The sequence below is a fragment of the Dipodomys spectabilis genome, unplaced genomic scaffold (assembly GCF_019054845.1).
Source record: "Dipodomys spectabilis isolate Male_0828 unplaced genomic scaffold, ASM1905484v1 ptg000018l, whole genome shotgun sequence".
In the NCBI taxonomy this organism is placed as follows: domain Eukaryota; kingdom Metazoa; phylum Chordata; class Mammalia; order Rodentia; family Heteromyidae; genus Dipodomys; species Dipodomys spectabilis.
The window spans coordinates 6,538,889-6,560,715 of NW_024870695.1; the positions used below are offsets into that span (position 1 = coordinate 6,538,889).

Consider the following 21,827-nt stretch of genomic DNA (forward strand, 5'->3'; position numbering starts at 1 on the left):
TAGAAAATACCTTATTTAATAATAAAAGCATATGTAGTATCTATAAATAAATTTAACCAAAACGAGACTTTCATAACCAGCAATAATTTATTAAATCTTACTACATGAATCGGATTTCCCCAATATCAAGTTTTACTAAATATTTTCAGGGAGAAAAACATTTTTTTAAAAAAAAGAGAGATCTGCTAGGTGCCGGTGGCTCACGCCTGTAATCCTAGCCTCTCAGGAGGCTGAGATTTGAGGATTATGGTTCAAAACCAGCCTGGGAGCCCGGTGCCAGTGGCTCATGCCTCTAATCCTAGCTACTCAAGAGGCTGAGATCTGAGAATCATGGTTCAAAGCCAGCCCTGGCAGGAAAGGCCGTGAAACTCTTATCTCCAATAAACCTCCAGAAAACCAGAAGTGGCACTGTGGCTCAAGTGATAGAGCACTAGCCTTGAGCTGAAGATCTGAGAGAGTGCTCAGGACCAGAGTTCAAACCCCATGACTGACAAAAACAAAACAAAACAAAACAAAAGCCCAGGAAGGAAAGTCCTGAGACTTATCTCCAATAAACTACCAGAGAACCGGAAATGGTGCTGTGGCTCAAGTGGTAGAGGGCTCGCCTTGAGCCGAAAAGCTGAGAGGCAGCACCCAGGCCCAGAGTTCAAGCCCCACGACCGACAAAACAGAGAGAGAGAGAGAGAGATGTGAGATATAAAGGGAAGTTCTGTAGGCCCTTCTTTCCCATTTCATCCCTGCCTTTCTGCCCATTATAAAATGTCTATGTTAATGCCATAGAATTACATTAAATAACAGAAACAACTGAAATATTAACTAGAAAACAATTTGCAAAATAACAATAGTAGCTCCTTTTTTTTATCAATTATTACCTTGAATGTAAATGGATTAAATTTTCCAATCAAACAATGTATTATGGGTGAATGGACATACAAAATAAAACCCAAGTATAATATACCTAAAAGAGACTAAATTCAGGTTAGTTTTGTTAGTTTTGTAGTACTAAGGATTAAACTCTTTTCCTCATTGCTTGCTAAGCAAGCACTCTACCACTTGAGCCACACTTCCAGTCCTTTTATTTTCTTTAGTTTTCTTCATGCTAACCTGGCCTGGTCTGGCCTCAAATCATACTCCTCCAACTTCTTGCCTCCCATGTAGCTGGGATTGCAGGCATGTACCACCACACATGGCTTGTTTTTTTTTTTTTGAAATGCATTCATTTTTTTAATACTCTGAAAACATGAATTCAGGTCTACAGGCTAGATTTAGCTGGCAGGGTATACCAAATGATTATTAATAAATATCAGCTTGGGCTGGGTACTGGTGGCTATGCCTGTAATCCTAGTTTCTCAAGAGGCTGTTTAAAGTTAGTCTAGGAATCAAAGTCTGTGAAACTTATCCTGATAGCCACCAAAAAGCCAGAAGTGAAGCTGTGGCTCAGTGGTGAAGCACTAACCTTGAGAAAAAAAGCTCAGGGACAGTGCCCAGACCCTTGAAATTTGGCACCAAATTTAAGGAAACATTACCTTGGACCCTAGCCTACAGGTTAAGTACCAAAACCATCTCCATTTCCAGCCTGGAAAGGACCTAAGTACAAACTAAGAGACAGTTTTGCAAGTTAAGCAAGCAAGAGGCCCTGAGTTCAAATCCCCAGTACTGAAAAGGGAATAAAAGAATTATGTGAGCTGAGTGCTCGTGGCTCACACCTGTAATCCCAGCTACTCAGGAGGCTGAGTTCTGAGGATCATGGTTCAAAGCCAGCCTGGGCAGGAAAGTCCATGAAACTCTTACCTCCAATTAACCACCAGAAAACTTTGCACTGTGGCTCAAGTGTGCTCACTGAGTGCTTGCCTTGGGCTGAAGAGCTCAGGGACAGTTTCCAGGTCCAGAGTTCAAGTCCCTCCCACAACCAAAAAAATAAAGATTCTGTGTAAAGGGTATCATACCTTACTTGATATCTAACAGTTTTTTGTTTCCAAATGCCACAGCAACCTCTCTTGCCTGTTGTTTCTGCAGAGAGATAGTGTTACCTTTCCAGTGTTGTTCTTTGGCTCCCATCACTAATCTTTATGGCCAGAAGAGCTTCTGGGACACCAGAGTTTTGGGAATGAAGGCACTAGACCTTTATTGGAATGAATGCCCATCCTTTATCACTGCAGACGATAGACACACTCAGTGTCAGGGTAGGGTGGCAGGTTTAGCTGGTACTTCTCCAGAGCAGGTGGAACAAAACGACCCCCCAAGTAATGATATCGACCAGTAAACTGAGATGCAGATTTTTTGGGTGCTGTCAGGGAGATGAGTAAGTCTGGCTAGATTCCTCCAGAGTTTCCCTTCTCCACATCCCATCCCGAGGGAATGTCAGTGCTGGCAATGGGCACGGTGATTCCACTAAGGACATTGAGGATGCTGTGGAATGGGTCCCGAACATCACCCTTGAAGCTGAAGCCAAAGATGGCATCCACCACCAGGTCATACAGCTCATCAATCATCCCAGGCTCCGGGGGCATTTCAGCAAGGAAAGGGATGTCCATTTTCTCATACTGAGTCACCAGCCCAGTGAAGAGTGGTTTATTAGGTCTTTTGGGGTAATAGATGCATGGTTGGTAGCCAAAGAGTTTGAGGTGTCGGGCACAGACTAAACTGTCCCCTCCGTTATTTCCAGGGCCACAGATGACCAGGACAGTAGGAGGGCTCCTGGACAGGGAGGTAGGGGGATATGCCTTGGCAATGGCTGTGGCACAGCTCAGCCCGGCCAGCTCCATAAGTTGGTCCACGCTGAACTGGTATTCGTTAAATAGCTCCTGATCCACGACCTGGGCCTCCTCCTGGCTCAGGTACTTGACGGCCGTGCTCGCCATGACCTCTGAGCCCAGGCGGCCACTCAAGCTCATATGGCGCGCTTCCCACCAGGTGGTGCCCGCAATGCAGACGCCTGCCAGCCGCGAGCCAGCCACCAGCAGCCAAAGCCCCAGCAACGCCCGCAGCCCCGACATCCAGCCCGCCGGGCGCGCAACATAGCTTGTTTTTGAGACAGACACATAGTAACTTTTCCATGCTGGCCTCAAACTGTTATTCTCCTTTGTCAACCTCCCAATTAAGTGATACTACAGATACATGCCACCATGCCCTTCTCAATTTAGTTTTTCTTCATTTCCAAAAAATGAAAAACTTGGAAAAGATAGTCCATGAAAATGGAAAACAAAATGGAAACCAAGGGGGAACATTTCCAAATTCATAAAGGTTAGAATTTCCCTGATACCAAGACCAGTCAAAGATACAATCAAAAGAATGAAAATAGGGGCTGGGAAGGTGGCTCAGTGGTAGAGTGCTTGCCTTGCATGCATGAGGCCCTGGGTTCGATTCCTTAGCACCACATAAGCAAAAAGAAAAAAGCCAGAAGTGGCGCTGTGGCTCAAGTGGTAGAGCGCTAGCCTTGAGCTGAAGAGCTGAGGGACAGCACCCAGGCCCAGAGTTCAGGCCCCACAACTGGACCCAAAAAAAAAAAAAAGAATGAAAATAATATAGGCCAAATTCCTGATGAAACATAGATGCACAAATCCTCTGTAAAACATCAGCTGACAGCTGAATACAATAGAACATTAAATAAGTGGGATTTATTCCAAGGATGTAAAAATAGTCAACATAGGCAAATATATCAATGTGATAGACCATAAACAGAATGAACAGCAAAAACTGTAAGATCATCCCACAGATGCAGAAAAAGCATTTCACAAAATTTTTGATAAAATTCTTAACAAATTATGGAATGTGCCTCAACATAGAAAGGTTGGTAAACCCATAGCTATTGTCTATTCAGAAGCTGGCATTTTTGCATTTGACCTAAGACATACACCTGGCTCCTTCCACTTTTGTTAAGAGTAAAAGAACTCTGCTTGCCAGAGCAGTTAGGAAAGAGAAAGAAGTAGGTAGTTTGCTACCTCCTTTGCCTTACTTAAGATTGTCTTGTTTGTATGGGGTCTTTTGTGGATATATATGAACTTTAAGATTGCTTTTCTATTTTTGTAAGGAATGTCACTGGAATTGTGGTAGGAATTATATTCAATGTCTGGATTATTTTTGGGAACTACAGACATTTTAGCAATATTAATTCTCCCCATCTACAAACTCAAGGTATTTTCCTATCTATTTGTGCCTTTTTCATTTTTATTTGTATTTTATAGTTTTCACATCCTTTGTTAAATTTACTCCTAAGTATTTATTTAATTTTCTTGTACGAAAATAAGATTTTTTTTCTTTTGATTTCTTTTTTGGATAGTTTGTTATTTTGTATCTTGCAATTTTTCAAATTGTTTCTAATTATATTATTATTATTATTGGTCTGGGATTTTCTATATCCAAGATCATGTTGGCAAACAAAGAAAATTTAATATATTTCTTATTTGAATGCTTTTTTTTCTTTCTCTTTCCTAACTGCTCTGGCAAGCAGAGTTCTTTTACTCTTAACAAGTTGGGTGTGGTGGCTCATTCCGGTATCCTAGCTACATGGAAGGCCAAGATGTGACTCGGGTCGATATAGAGTGCCTGCCTAAATAATATTTCAAGGCCCTACGTTCAAATTCCAGGACTGAAAAAATAGGAATTTATCTTCAAATATAGTCTTCATATATGTTTCCTGAGCCTGTGACATCAATTGCATGTCTCATTTTTTCTTCTTCTTCTTCATAGTTAATGGGCAAGTGGATCTAACGAAAGTGATAGATGGAGTGAAAGCTGTTACAGGTGAGGGAAAAGTTAATGTATACATTGGATCCTGATTCTTTACAGTAGTTGTAGTTTTCTTCATGCCTTAATTGCTTTGTTAATTTTACCATTGTATTTCTTATTTAATGCTTTGTACATACATGGCCTAGAAATAATGTTTTCTAATATGTTTTCTACAAACAAATTTCATTTTCCTGCCTATAATCCTAGCTACTCAGGAGGCTAACATCTGAGAATCACAGTTTGAAGCCAGCCCAGGCAGGAAAGTCTGTGAAACTCTTATCTCCAATAAACTATTCAGAAAACACTGGAAGTGGTATTATGGCTCAAGTGATAAAGCACTAGCATTGAGCACAAAGGAGCTCAGGGACAGCACCTAGGCCCTGAGTTCAAGCCCCAGGACCGGAAAAAAAAAGTTCATTTTCCTAAGTCAACTAAATTCTACTATAAAATGAAGTGAATCTTTAAAAATAAATCCTGGTAATAAAGTTCAACATGTTTTTTATAGAATTATTAAGATAAGCCATTTGCAATTTACTAATTGAAGAGAGAGAAGCATAGTACCCATTTGTTGTTATTGTCATGACGCATGTCATTATTAGTGTAAACTGTCCAAGAAACAGTTACCAAGGTAGGACTAAATATGCAAGGACATTATAAGGAGAAATAGCTATTTAAGAGAAAATAGGAAAAAGCTATTGGACTACAACTCAAGCTTGATTTCAGATTAAAGAGAGAAGGAAGGCTAGATAACAATCTAGACACCAGTCAGTCTAAGGAAGATCTAACAAAGTCTTTTAGAATCCTCCAGGAAGGTCAGCCACCCTTGTCTTCCAGGACCAGATTTTTCTTGGTGTCTGCTATACTTGATCTCTAGCCAGAAAAAGCCTATGAAAGATACAGGCCTAGTGCAAATTTCAGAGCAGCATCTGAGGCCCCTGGTCAATTGTGTTTTCTATAGTTGGAGGTCATATTGACATTTTCCCTTCTTTACAAAACAAAATATATTTCTGTGAATAACAATCTCTTTACATACTTGGTCAGAGCTGAATGGGCATTACCCCCCAAGATACACACATTATCATGTAGACATCATAAATTAGGTTTTTTTTGTTGCTACTAGTACTGTGACTTGAACTCAAGGTCAGGGCCCTCTCTATAAATAAGTTCACTTCTTTATTTGCAACCACTTGACTGTACTTAAATTTAATATTCATCATTTTATTAAGGAGGTAACGTTGGTATCCATGATGTGAAAAGTGTCCTGGAAGACATGGGGCTAGAGCTCAAAGATAAAGAATTGTTGGAACTGGTGACAAGTTTACTATTTGATGGTAAGCATTACCATTACATATCTAACTTAAAAGGTCTTTTAAACTTCTTCGTGTGTGACAAAACTATCTTAAGTTCCTAATGCTGCAGAAAACAGAAAATTTGTCTCAAAAACAAGCCAAAGGAAGAAAAAAATAAATCCTGAGGTAAATCCTTATCTACATGCTTTTCTTTTTAGACTGGGAAACAGAATCTCCATGGTGATGAATCATAGCAAGGATTTTAAAAAAACAAGTATTAATCTGGGCTCTTTGAAAAGAAGAATAGGGCTGATAGGTTAGGAATGAGTAAAGATGGGATTGGGGTGGGAGATAAAAGAAATGTTTGCTTGATATGCCAGATCTCTCCAATTTTCTTTCAAATTTTATTATAATGCAAAATTAAAAGAAATCTCTGGTGAGAATCATAGAAAATCAATTTTCTGGAGAGTATTCTGGTGATAAACCACATTTTTCTTGATACATGAACCCTTTCTTTTCTTACAGATGATGAAAAGATCTTTCAAAACAGGTTGTTAGAAGGTGTGAAGTCTCTTAAAGGTGAGTGAAGAGTAAATAGCCTAATCGGAATGCAGATGAACAAAAGATCTTCACATTGATACTGTTTTCCAAATATTAAATAGCTAATGCTAATAAGCCGATACAGCATATATAGAATGCAAATTTATTCCCACAGAAGACCAATCAACCTTCACTTTAACAGCCGATCTATTCTAGGAAGGAAGTTCTCTACCTTCTCAGGATTTTCCAAAACTTTTCAACAGAAGAAACAACAGAATTTCAATTTTTTTTTTTTTTTTTTTTTGGTCCGGTCGTGGGGCCTGAACTCTGGGCCTGGACGCTGTCCCTCAGCTCTTCAGCTCAAGGCTAGCGCTCTACCACTTGAGCCACAGCGCCACTTCCGGCTTTTTTCTTTTTGCTTATGTGGTGCTGAGGAATCAAACCCAGGGCCTCAGGCATGCAAGGCAAGCGCTCTACCACTGAGCCACCTTCCCAGCCCCAGAATTTCAAATTTATTGTAGCAAAAAGAGACTGAAAACATTAGTAATGGTCTAGGTAACTTAATCAGCCATAAATAGCTCACTCATCAAAAAATCAATCCCACATATTGTTCCAGAAGCAAAGAATGGTTGAATGGTAGAATTCCTTTAAAATTTATTTTGTTTTTAAATAGAAAAGTGAAATTTTTATATTGTATACATTATATTTATATATATTAGAATGAATCTAGCTGGTTATAAAAATATATTGTCTTGCATAATTATAACTTTGGGGATGAAAATAATTAATATCCCCTTTCAGCATATTTCAAGAATACGATGTATTATTAACTATATACCCATGCCATAAATAGATCTCTTAAGCTTACTACTACAACTTAGCTGAAATTTCATATCCTTTAATCAACATCTCCCCACCCCACTTACAGTCCCAATTCTACTCTCTAGTTCTAGGTTTAACTTTTTAAGATTCCATGCATAGCAGAGATTCTACAGTATTTGTTTTCTCTGTTCCTGGTTTGTTTAATATGTTCTTCAGGTTCATCCATGTTATTAAAAAATGATAGGATTGTCTTTAAGGCTATAAAAGCTGGGCATCAGTGGCTCACACTTGTAATCCTAGCTATTTAGGAGGCTGAGATTTGAAGATTGCAGTTTGAAGCCAGCCCAGGCAAGAAACAACATTCATTCTTTGAAGAACATAAGCTGATTCCCTATCTTGATCACTGTGTTTAATGCTGCAATAAAAATGGAAATACATGATAGTGAAGTTAACTTGGAGTATAATTTAACATACTGATTTCTGATTTCTTATTTTTCAATATGTGCCCAAATAGTGGGAATGCTGGATCATATGGCAGTTCTATGTTTCTTTCTTTTTTTGGGGGGGGGGGTCAGTCGTGGGGCTTGAACTCTGGGCTTGGGCACTATCTCTCAGCTCTTCAGCTCAAGGCGAGCGCTCTACCGCTTGAGCTACAGCACCACTTCCAGTTTTCTAGTGGTTTATTGCAGATAAGAGTCTCATGGACTTTCCTGCCCCGGCTGGCTTTGAACCGTGATCCTCAGATCTCAGCCTCCTGAGTAGCTAGGATTATAGGTGTGCCACCGGTGCCCGGCTTCTATGTTTCATTTTTGAGAAATGTTCCTATTATATATAGTGGCTTTACTCCTTAACAATTTATTCAATAGTATCCAAATCTGAATTGTGTAGGTTAGTCCCCAAGGCAAGTCTCCAGGAAACTGACCTTAATATCAGTTTTGTAGTTGACTTTCTTTATTGGTATAAAATCTCTGGTCTCTTGCTAGGCACCAGTGGCTCACACCTGTAATCCTAGCTACTCAGAAGGCAGAGTGCTGAGCATCACAGTTTAAAATTAGTCTGTGCAAGGAAATCCACAAGACCCTTATCTCTATTTAACCACCAAAAAAAAAAGCTGGAAATGGGGCTCAAATGGTAGAGTGCTGGTCTTGAGCCAAAAAAGCTAAGGGACAGTGTTTAGGCTTTGATATCAAGCCCCAGTACCAGCACATCCACACATATACACATACATAGAATCTCTGGTCTCTACAAAAATTGATGATGTTTTTGTAACTAATAGAATACATATCAATTTCTTGCCAGTTAAAAGTGATAGGTAAGTGACATGATGGATACATTACCTAGCTTTCTGTAACCATTCTACATCATACATTCTGTGTGTATAAACTTTCACATTGAGCAATTATGATCCTTCTATTTTAAAATAATCTTATTAAAAGAATAAAATTATGGTTTATTCATATTTTAGAGAAACATTGTTAAGCCTAGTAAGATATTTTAAGGGCGTCTGAGAGTAAGCTTCAGAGAATGCGTGAGCTCTCCCCTGCTCTACTGAAATTATATGCAGTCTTTATGAGCACTAGCACACAAATCATGAAATTCATACCAGGGTATGTGTCTCCAAGATTTAAGAACCTATATTTTGGCACTTTGCAATTCTCCTCATGGTTTATCTCTTTCCTTAGGTGGGAAGGTCAACGTCGAGTCTTTGAAAACTTTACTAGAAAATATGGGAATCAAGCTAATGGATGTGGAACTTAAGGATCTGATTCAAAATCTCCCTATTGATGGTGAGCAAATCTTTCAAGTATCCTAGTTACACCAGGAGATTTTAATTACAAAAGTTCTTCTATTGGCAATAAAAATTTTAGAGCAGGGGCTGGGAAGGTGGCTCAGTGGTAGAGCGGTTGCCTTGCATGCTTGAGGCCCTGGGTTCGATTCCTCAGCACCACATAAGCAGAAAAAAAAAGCCGGAAGTGGTGCTAAGGCTCAAGTGGTAGAGTGCTAGCCTTGAGCTGAAGAGCTGAGGGACAGCGCCCAGGCCCAGAGTTCAGGCCCCACGACTGGACCCCCCCAAAAAAATTTTTAGGGCAAAGGGCTTTAGGAATGGTAGTCTGATGTGACATAATTAAGAAACTATACATGTGGGCAAAGCATATTAGCAGCCAGTTACCAAAATCATCATGAAAACACTGCACTTTGAATATAGGGGATATTTATTCTTTACCTACATTATGACCCAGAGTAAACAGTCATCCACATTTTGAACAGAAAAATACAAACTCAAGATAATGGCATTTGTCCCCTTTGTACAATATCTTTATAATAAAAAAAAAAGATAATGGCACTTGTGAATTTTTTCTGATCATTAACACATATGAATTTGAGATAGGATAGAAGTATAAATAAAAATTTACATTATTGAAATGGTATGCCATAACATTTAAGGGTTTTTTTTTACCTAGAACTCATGAAGGTAATGAGATTGAATAAAATAACAGAAAATACTATCCTGTAATATGCATACGTACATACATATACATATATAGACAGCATAAAGGAATTCACCAAATGCTATTTGAAAAAGTAGGAAGAACTACTAGGAATATAGAGGAAGAAGTGGATTTGCTTGAAGTGAATTCTGTGCATGTATGGAAATATCACAATAAAACTCTCATATTACAAAAATTATGCTAATTCAAAAATAAAAACACTGTTGTTGAGTGCTGGTAGTTCACACCTGTAATCCTAGCTACTCAAGAGGCTAAAATCTGAAGGATCATGGTTCAAGTCCAGTTGGCTAGATCTCATCTCCAAAATAACCAGCAAAAGCAGAGCTGGAGGTATGACTCAAGTGACAGAATACCAACTTTGCAAGCACATGGCCCTGAGCTAAATCCTAGTAATGATCAAAAACCAACAAAACAAACAAAGGATGACCCATCGCAACAATGATACTCACAAGACACTATGTTGGAAAAAACTTTACAGCTTGGGGGGGGGGGGGCAGCAGGGATGAGTGGGGGAGGTTGGGAAAGGGGAAGGGATAGTAGGAGAAAAACAAAGGAGGGGGGGTAACAATGTTCAATAAGAAATGTACTCATTACCTTACTCATGTAACTGTAACCCCCTGTACAGCATCTTTCTAATAAAATAAAATTTAAAAAAAAAACTCTTGGGGAAGTGGCACTGTGGCTCAAGTGGTAGAGTGCTCACCTTGAGCTAAAGAGCTGAGGGAGAGCACCAAGCCCAGAGTTCAAGCCCCATGACCGACAAAAAAAAAAAAGGAAGTTAAAAAAACCTCTTGGTTTTACTGAGAAGATAAAATAAAAATGTTCATTATTTATAAAAAGAAATATTCTTCACCCTGCACCAGAATCACCTCCAAATGGGTCAGAGACCTTGGAGTCAAAGTAGACATCCTGAAAACATTACAGGATGGAATAGGAGAAACCCTAGGTCTCCTTGGCACAGGCCCAAATTTTCTTTTTTTTTTGGGGGAGGGGTCCGGTTGTGGGGCCTGAACTCTGGGCCTGGGTGCTGTCCCTCAGCTCTTCAGCTCAAGGCTAGTGCTCTACCGCTTGAGCCACAGCGCCACTTCCGGCTTTTTGCTTATGTGGTGCTGAAGAATCAAACCCAGGGCCTCATGCACGCAAGGCAAGCACTCTACCACTGGGCCACCTTCCCAGCCCCCCCAAATTTTCTTAATAGAGACCCAGAAACACAACAAATCAAAGAAAGGTTGGACAAATGGGATTGCATGAAGTTACAGAGCTTCTGCATGGTAAAGCACATACCTAGCAAGATCAATAGAAAGCCCATGGATTGGGAGAAGATCTTCAGTATCCATACAATGGACAAGGATCTCATATCTAAAATATACATGGAACTCAAAAAATTAAATCCCCTAACGACAAATCCTCAAAGAAACAACTGTCCAATAAATAAGTGGGCTAACGACTTTAAGAGAAACTTCTCTGAAGAAGAAAGAAGAATGGCCAATAGACACATGAAGAAATGCTCAACCTATCTATCCATAAAAGAAATTCAAATCAAAACAACATTGAGATATACCACCTTACCCCAGTTAGAATGGCTATAATCAAAAACTCTAATAACAACAGATACTGGAGAGGATGTGGCCAGAAAAAAGCATAAAAGGTCAGATAAGATGATATTAAGTGAAATGAACCTCAAGATAAGGACACAAGTGGTTTTTTTTCTTGCTTGCTATTGTTTCTAACATATTTATAAGGTACCACGTGATTTTTTGTTGCTTTGTATGTCCTTCCCCCATGGTATAACCCCTGTTTTTACTATATTTGATGTTGGTATAATTTGGGGAGGGGAAGGGAAAAAACAAAGTGTTTAAGTAGGGATACAGGTTGACCAATTGCAACAATGAGATGTACAAGACGCTATGTCGAAAACGAACTTTACAATTTAGGCAGGGGCGGGGGGAGTGTAGTTGTGGAGATGGGAGGAAAGGGATGGTAGGAAAAAAACAAAGGAGGAGGCAACAATGCTTGATAAGAAATGTACTCATTACCTGGCTGATGTAATTGTAACCCCTCTGTACAGGATTTTCACAATCAAAACCTTATTTAAAAAAAGAAATATTCTGTACTTTCTTTCAGCCTAGTGTCTATTCTGTATTTTCTTTCATTCTAGTGTCTTTCACTTAGCAATATGCATTTAAGGTAGCTTGATAACTTACAACTTTTGTCACTGAGTAGTGGATATGACCATTTGTTTATATCCAGAAATGGATATAACCATTTCTTTATCCATTTACCTATTAAAAGAAATCTTCTTTCCAAGTTTAAAGATTATGACCAAAAGTACTCAAACAAAAATAAAGAAATATTGCCCTATATTTCCTAAGCAGGGCTGGGAAGGTGGCTCAGTGGTAGAGCGCTTGCCTTGCATGCATGAGGCCCTGGGTTCGATTCCTTAGCACCACATAAGCAAAAAGAAAAAAGCCGGAAGTGGTGAGTGTGGCTCAAGTGGTAGAGCGCTAGCCTTGAGCTGACGAGCTGAGGGACAGCGCCCAGGCCCAGAGTTCAAGCCCCACCACCGGACCCAAAAAAAAAAAAAAAAAGCCACCTATATTTCCTAAGCAAGCACATAATGAAATATTTAGGATAGTATCTAGCATATAATAAATCAGGATTTATTATCATTATGCCCATGTTTTTGTGAGTCTTTTTTTTTAATCTCAGGATGTCTTTGACTTTCCTTTACAGTTGATAGGAAGATTTCTCTACCAACATTGTTGAATAAATCAAAAGATTTTACAGGTGAGTAAGGCAATGCTGTAAGTCTAGCACTTTAGTCCTTTATATTAAATTTTGATTTTCAGTGATATTGTTAGTATCTTACTAAATTCAAGTATTTTCATGAAAGACCCATCAGACTGGCATAAAATTGTTCAGACTTTTGCACTAGAATACATACTGTCTGTCAGTTTGAAATCTCAAGGTCTGTGTTGGTCGTGCCAGTAATATGCCTACATCACCAAATGGTTAAACATAATTCTAAAAATATATGTAAGTAATGTGATGATGTTTAGAAGTGATCAAGAAAATACATTCACTGAAATCCTCAGGTAGCAAATGTTTCTGAAGAATAATTTACGTAAGAAGTAATATTATCTTAATTTTCTCTTCAGAGTTTATTTTGGAAGTTATCATTCTCAGTGTTAGTAAAACTTCTTTCTTCATGTATGGTGTATTCACGTGTATATCTTTGGGAGGGTGGAAATGAGGGTACACAACTCAAGGGGAAAAGGGGGAAAAAAGTACAGGAGCTCACTGGACACTGATTAAAGTGGACTATACACTTCATGGATAGAGAAAGGAGGAAGGGACTGGGAGAGAGTGGTGAAGGGAAGACACTGTATGAAAGGAAATATACTCATTACTTGATTCATGAAACTGTAATCCCTCTTTATTTACAATAAAGTAATTTTAATTTAAAGAACTGCTAATTTATATTAAACCTCTAATTTATACTATGCAATAAAACATGCCTGGTAACTCTACTGTCGACACTTCACCTTAACCAATGGGATGTCATTAACTTAGATAAAATGATTTTATGACTTGATGTAGTACCTTGGTACCCAGAGTTCTTATGTCTGCTCTCCTTTTTGGAAAGGAGAAAAGGTGGACTCTAGTCACCTGAAAAATATCCTGAAGAATCTGGAGCTGGAGCTCACAGAGAAAGAGCAAGAGAAGCTGTTGCAAACACTGCCTGTGGACGGTGAGCCATCATTGGAGTTCATGAGGGCTTGCTGGGAGTCCAGTTTTGTTTGGCTATAGGATTATGTGGCATCTCTGATGCTGCTTCTTTTTTTCCCCTAAAAATGCAAAAGGAAAAAAAAACTTTAAATTGAATTTCAAGTTATATAGCAACCTTATCATTGTTGCTTATCATTTATATTAGAAACTGTAGAACTTCTGGTAGGTAAAAGTTGATGTTGAGATGAAAATGTTTGCTTATATCATCAAATAGGAAAACAATAAAAGGGAAAGATATTACATTGCTGATACCAGAAAACACCTATGCTTAAGCAAGTAGACTCGCTCAGGTGTAGAAAGGTACTCCCTCAGAGTAGAAAGTTTTATACAATAAGGAAAGTTTCTATTCCCTAACTTCCTCATATCAAATGAAAATTAGAGGAGAGCATCTTCTTAAAATGTTTTAAAATAATTTATAACATGCTGTTTTTATTATCTCTATTCATTTCAGCATTAAGGGAATTATGGTTGTTTTTTTTTTACAGGTGCTGGGAAAGTATATTACAACAGATTGCTAAGTGGTTTGACAGCTCTGGAGGGTAAGTTTTCCAGTTAAAAGGCATGTTGTCTGACATTCTTTATAATTCGTTAATTGTGAATACAGATTCTTACTTTGTTATCATTCCTATTTCTGACTCTGTTTGTCTACATTGTAACTAACAACATGTATTTTATGTTAAAGAGAGTTCTATTACAACAATGATACCCACAAGACAGTATATTGGAAATGAACTTTACAACTTTGGATTAGTGGGGGGAGGAGGAGTCAGGGAGGTGGGAGAGAGAAGTGATAGTGAGAGAAAAGGGAAGTTGTAACAATGCTCAAGAAATGTACTCATTGTCTTACTCATGTAACTGTAACGCCTCTGTACAGCATCTTTACAATAAAATAAAATTTAAAATAAAGAATGAAGAGGAAAAAATTTAAAAATCAGTATTTAAACCTGCATTCTACTGAGAAAATAATTATAAACAAAGTATAAGTTTTCAAAAGTAGAATTTCTATTTTCAATAAAATTCATTTTCAAAAAAAAAGAAAGTTCCATAGACTTGCACTTAAAAAGAAACTTTACATACCATCCCCCATCTTGTCACTAAGGCAAGATTTAGTGTTGACCCTTTTATTGACTATGTACTTAGACAAGTCTATTGAAGTGTCTACCTTGTTGAAAATGGTAACTAAAAAATACATAAAACAAACTTCTTTAGTTTCTTTTAATAAAATGTATTGTGATTGTACAAGTTAGAGCTTGACTGGAGAAGCAGGATTACTATGAATAACGTAATGACATGAGACCTGGGAAGAAGTCTTTGAAAGCTGCTGCCTTTGCTCCTCAAGACAGGCTCCTCATGGAATAACCATAGTCAACAAGGCCAGCAATCAGGAAGAAAAGTTGGACACTAACGAGTTGGGGAAAATAACAAGTATTCTTCTCCGTGGAGATGTACACCTGCATAGCATAGGACTAGGAGAAACTAAGGAGAAGATGTGGCAAGAGGAAAGGGACCTGTAGTCTTGGCTTCCATTGCATATTAACAAAGGTGATCCAGAAGGAGACAACTAGGACATGTGCTATAATGGCACCTGAAGCCCTTCATTGACCTTCAGAGTCTGACAGTGGATGCCTCATTTGTGGCTTCCAAAATCTTATGGAAAAGTCTTCATGGACAGCCTATATAGGGAAGGAACTCGTAGAAATGAGTTAGTCATACTTTTCCTCACTATGACAAATATCTGAGAGCAACAGCTTAAAAGGCAAAAAGATTTATTTGACTCACTATTTCAGACGTTTCAGTCCACAGTTTCTAAACCTGTGGTGAGACAGAGCATCATAGCAGGAGAGTATGGTACAAGAAAGCTGCTTACTCCATGAAAGCCCAAAAGCAGAGCAAGAAGCAAGACAGGGGACAGAAAATGCATTTGGGGGGACATGTCTTCAGTAAGCTTACATACTTTAGCTAGGATCCATTACCTACTTTCTACCACCTTCCAATAGTGACATCACATTATGAATCTACCAAGGGATTAATACTCTGGTGAGGTTCTAGGGATGTAGCTCAGTGGCAGAGCACTTGCCTAGATGTGTAAGGCCCTGGGCTCAATAGCCAGCAGCTGAAAACTTCTGGTGGTTTACCAATAAGTATGGAGGGAAAAAAATTCACAAAAATCAGTAACTACATATCAAATAGCAAGGCAGGTATTGATTTTTAAACCTCATCTAGAGTTATAACTAAAGCTAGAAGGCCCACCAAATTAAGTTCATCCTCTAAGATTGAAAGGGAATGTGATAGGAATTACTCTGGAACCTCTTTAAAACTCTCATGGCACTAATATCTGCTGCTTCTCCAAAAATTAAGTATTCTTTTTGGTTTATACTTTGGGTAAATAAAGACATTTCTACTGTATCTTTCCTACCACAGTAAGACTTACTTCACAGGCTAGAGAACTTTAAGGAAGTTCTTTCTGTCCGTTGCTCAATATCTTTATCCTGAGTCTATTTGGAATCAGAGAAATAACCACAGAGTCAATTATTGATCTTCAGACTTACCAAAGCTCTGTAATGATTATCTTAAATTTCTTAAGTCCTTATGGAATGGGTGGCAGACTACAACAGTATTTTGAATCTCTCAGAGTCAGTATTCATTCAGAGCCAGTATACATTACTTCCTAAAAAGTCTGTTTAGGTGACCCCACATACTCTCCCACTGACCCAAATAGCAGCCAGGCAACCCCAGGCAACCCTCACTCTCCGAACATAACCAAGAAGCTCACTCTGAACAATAAGGCTCACAGAGATCCAAGAAAGCAAATGAGAGACCCCATCCAAACAAACCAAGGTGCTGGAAATCAACCAAGCAACCTATTTTATGCCTGGTTTATCCACTGAGGCATCCCGAGGAGCAATTGATCAACTCTTCCTTCCTGCAGTGACCTCAAGAAGCAGTTGAGTAGGCCATTCTCAGAAGCTTTATTCATTGAGACTCTGAAAAGCAGATGGTTGACTGGGCTATGTACTATTGGCCTTATGAAGAAGTTTGACTTAAGTCAGCACCTAAAAGCCCACAAAGTCACCTATACAAACCTCAGGCACTGACAGGTACTATGTGGATTTACCTGTATGGCTAAGTACTCATGGAGCCCTCAGATACTGACAAGCACACTAGCCTCAGACTCTGAAGGTCAATGAAGGGCTTCAGGTGCCATTATAGCACATGTCCTAGTTGTCTCTTTCTGGATCACCTTTGTTAATATGCAATGGAAGCCAAGCCTACAGGTCCCTTTCCTCTTGCCACATCTTCTCCTTAGATTCTCCTAATCCTGTACTATACTCCTCTAGGCCTACAAGGGTAGGAATACTCTCACATGACTCACAGGAACTGATAGGCACACCTGCAGCCAGATTCAGTTTGCTCAAAGCTTCCAGTGAACATGCCTGCCAGTGAACCCATCCTAGCTGGTGGTTCAGTCTCACAAATCGTGCAGCTTGGACCACCAAGACACCCACAGACATTGCTAACCTTGATTACAGCTAAAGAAACTATGCTAAAGCACCCATCTAAAACCAAAGCCAAAGCAGCATATCCAACCAACACTGTGGGGCACCTGAACCAGCAGAAAGTCCCTTGTTACAAAACCTACTCTATAAAATTGGTAGAGACAAGTGCTCTGCTGCCAGATGCACAAATACCAATGTAGAGTCAGATGAAGCACGAAAAAAACACAAGGTAATGTTACCTCCCAAAGGAACACAACTCTAACAACAGACCAAAGGGAATTGACAAATTGCCTGACAAAGAATTCAAAAGAATATAAGAACACATAACAAAATGCAATAACATTCAGCTGAACAAAATTAAGCAGATAATTTAGAATAAATGAGGAAATCCTGGATTTGCACACAGGGTTAACCTAGGACTCAGAGAATCAAAAGAAGAGCAGGAAGGTTGAGGGTGTGGCTCAGTGGTAAAACTGCATAGCTCATATGGGTTTGATCCAGAGGAGACTGGCAGCAATTTATACAGTAAAGAGGATTCTTGAAAACTTAGTTTCAACTTAAGTTAATATAAAGACAAAATCACTACAGTCACTAAAGATACTAATACTATTAAACAAAATGTTGCAGTAGTACATTTCTTCATGGTTCCATTTTATCTCTTTTTTAAAAGGAGGAATAGTTCGTATAGATAAACTATACAATGTTCTAGAAAAACTGGGAATCAAACTCTTAGAAGGGGAATATGCAAAGCTGTTAGAAAATCTTCAAGTTGATGGTAAGCACTATAAATATCTCCCAGGTATCTTTTTTCTTTGCATCATATATATTTTTAAGAATATTTTATTATTATAAAAGTGATATTCAGAGGAGTTACAGGTACATAAGTCAGGTGATGAGTACAATTCTTTTTGGATATATGATCTGTTTTAGAAGAAATTTAATTGATGACATTTGCATGTAGAAAAATATGTGGAAGATCTCAATATTTATGTAAGAATAAATTTTGGGTTTTTATTACAATTAAACTAAAATCAGTATCATTTCTCTATTCCTATTCCCCCAAAAACTGTTACAGGTACTATCAGAATTCTAAAAGATCTAAATCACAATACAAGTAAAATACAAGATTACAAAAAACTAGAGAGTAACCATCAGGCCCATTCTTCTATCCATTTCCCTATCTACTGAAATCTTTAAAATGAATTCAAAGAGGGATCCTAGTTTAAAAAATTAAAAGCTTCATGTTCCTGCAATATTTAGTCTTATTCCTCCTGCAAGACATATTGAATTATTTGTAATTCTATGTATATAATTTGATATCCCTAATTTCTCTTTTTTTCAACCTCTCCTCAATGTGAAATCTCCCCCCTACCCCCCCCCCCCCTACACGCTTACTACTAAATTAAATAGTTCGAGCACAGTTCCCAAAAGAAGGAATCTTAGAATGTATCAGTATAAGTTAAGGTCTCTTCCAGAATGTATCAGTATAGGTTAAGGTCTCTTCCTCATCTGTGTGTTAATATAAGAAGTTAATTACCAAAATAACTGGATGTCTTCAACTATGGTTTATAATGGCATGCAAGACAATATGGAGAGCACAATTTTCCTGACTTACATTCTAAAATATAGGTGATATTTCTATTAGTATGAAAATAAGTTAATTCCTTGAGATCCAAGAATGTAATAAGGGTAGGTAAAATTAAGATATAAGGAAATTTATAGGATTTTTCCCCAACAAAATATGTGTCTTAAGTCAGTTTTCTATGCTTGTGACATTATCTTTATGGAGTTTCTTGTAGATGATGGAAAAGTTAATATGAAAGAGGTGATGGACGAAGTAAGAGCTATCACAGGTAAATGAAAAAATATGAACATAGGGTACTTAGAATTTATTGTAATTATATTTTATCATCATTCCTTCATTGCCATATTAATTATGGCATCTACTTCCTTAATTGTTTAAATCCAACTGGTAGCTTTTTACTTGTTTTCTAGTATATTTTCAGTTTATTTATATAGCTGCTGCAAAGCTCTCAATCTTTTTATCAGTAAAATAATAGAGGAAACAAAGGAAAACTTATAAAGAAGAAACTTAACACTTCATTTTAGTTGATGCAGTTATTTAACTCATTTATAGTATTGTACTGTAGATTTCATTCATTCGATGTAAAATTGCCACTGTCATTATAATTGTCTTCTTTTATCAGCATTTATGGCTCAAATCACTTTTCTTTGACTGTGATGGTCAACTTGTAAAAATCTAATTGGCCTCTAGTATCTAGTCATACAATGTGGTTATAGATTATTTTTCTCTGTTTGGAATCATCAGATAAAGCTGTAAGTTCAGGGGCTAGGAAGGTGGCTCAGTGGTAGAGCACTTGCCTTGCACGAGGCCCTGGGTTCGATTCCTCAGCACCACATAAGCAAAAAGAAAAATGCCAGTAGTGGTGCTGTGGCTCAAGTGGTAGAGCGCTAGCCTTGAGCTGAAGAGCTGAGGGACAGCGCCCAGGCCCAGAGTTCAGGCCCCACAACTGGACAAAAAAAAAAAAATAATAGAAAAAAAAAAAGCTGTAAGTTCAAATATGTGATTGTGTCTAACTTTTTTTCAGGAGGGGAAGTAGATGCCAGAGATGTGAAAAGTACTTTAACAAACATGAAATTAGAGCTTACAGACAAGGAATTGTTGAACCTGATAGAAAATCTGCCTTTTAATGGTAAACATTTCAAATATTGGTGTGACCTTAAAGAATTCCTAGCCTTTTTAATTTTTGTACCTTCTAAAATTACTCTCATTTTCTAGTATTAAAAAAATAAAATTTATTGCTAAACAATTTGAATGTTCCTGGGAGAAATTCCTACCTAGGCTGTTTAACTCTCAGTTTGGAAATAAGCATGCCCATCATATTGAATTATGTTAATCAAAAGAAGAAATAACTAGACACTTGTAGTAGGTGATTGTAGGAAGTAAAAAATGAAAGGGGATGATGTTAAAATAGAAAAGTGAGAGGCAGAATCTCTCTCTCTCTCTCATACACAGTTGTACATGTTGCAGAGTACCTTATGTGTTGAATTTTTAGGTAGCTTTACCTTAAAATTTTTCCCTAATATTCTCTCAAACTTTATTTTAATGGGAGAAACACCTAAAGAAAATCACAAACACTTCAATTTTACTGAAATAGATCTAGTACATAGTCACATTATTTCTTTATGACCTTGACTTTATCCTTTTTTTCTTATAGATGATAACAAGATATTTGAGAACAGGTTACTAGAAGGTGTGAAATCTCTTAAACGTGAGTGAGAAACATCATAAAATGCAGTATCTTTGAGATACTCATATTTATACAGATTACATGATAATTGAATTTGTAGGCCCTACTATCTATTAACTGCCAATTTGAAATTTTTAAGAGCTCAGTCTTTATGCTAAGCAGATAAACCTCCTTTGTCTGTCTTAGAAAAAAAAAGTTCTGCTCTCTCTGATTTTCCAAACTTCTCATGAGAAGAAATATCAAACTGCAGATTTTTGCACAGCAAAAATTGTATGTGATTGCAAGAAGTCCAAATAATTTAATAAATGGCAGATTAAAATTAAACTGGGAATTCAGATATCGTTACTCAAACTCATACATTGTTCAGAAGTAGAAATGTTGGTCTCCATAATCAGAATTCTCTGAGCATTTGTTGGGTGCCATTTTGAATAGTATGTTGTATAGTTGTTGAAGAGAAGACTCAAGGGAAGTGGCCTGAATTCCAACTTAATAACTAATTTTTCAGCTTAAAATATTTTGCCTTGGCAAAAATTGTTAGTAATCTACTAAATTTTTTTACTGAAAAAAATTTTAGTGTCAAGCTAGTAGTCTGAGAGAGTCCTTGGATAGGTTTTAGTGAGTGAACATCTTAAAGTAGTGCACAAACTTGGTGTGAGTATGATAGACTGCTCAAGAAATTCACAGTGGAGTGTATGTATCAGGAAAATTTAAGAACCCCTTTGGTGTCACTTAATATTATCCACTGTAACATTTTTTTTCAGTTGGGAAGGTCGATGCCGACAATCTGTACACCTTTCTAGAAAACCTTGGAATCAAACTTAAAGATAAGGAATTTCAAGATCTGCTTGAAAACATACCTGTTGGTGGTGAGAAACTTATCAGATACCATATGCCTCATTCCCTTTTGTGCTGCCATAATAGCTTCCACAGACTACACAGTTTTTAAAGAACAAAATTAATTTTCTCACTGTTCTTGAGGCTGGGAAGTCCAAGATAAAGGCCACTATACCTCGAGAAGGCCTTCTTACTTTGTCACATAGCAGAGTCCTCATGACTAATCACTTGTTAAAAACTCCACCTTTTTTTTTTTTTTTTGTCAGTCCTGGGGCTTGAACTCTGGGCCTGGGCGCTGTCCCTCAACACTCAGCTCAAGGCTAGCGCTCTACCACTTGAGCCACAGCGCCACTTCCGGTTTTCTGAGTGGTTTATTGGAGATAAGACTCATGGCCTTTCCTTCCTGGGCTGGCTTTGAACTACGATCCTCAGATCTCAGCCTCCTGAGTAGCTAGGATTACAGGTGTGAGCCACTAGTACCTGGCTCTTTTTTTCTTCTTTTACTTGAGAGGCTAGCATTGTTTTATTTCTTGGCTGAGGTAGTGG

The 21,827-nt window shown here is 37.9% G+C and overlaps 1 protein-coding gene across 1 annotated transcript; it reads right to left on the minus strand.

The window, feature by feature from the left end:
* Positions 1-2,011: 2,011 nt before the first annotated feature.
* LOC122103333 (NAD(P)H-hydrate epimerase-like) lies at positions 2,012-2,996 on the minus strand. The gene is given in 1 exon segment (XM_042673889.1): positions 2,012-2,996. A coding segment is annotated over 1 exon segment (846 nt). The 3' UTR covers positions 2,012-2,150.
* Between the last annotated feature and the right edge of the window lie 18,831 nt (positions 2,997-21,827).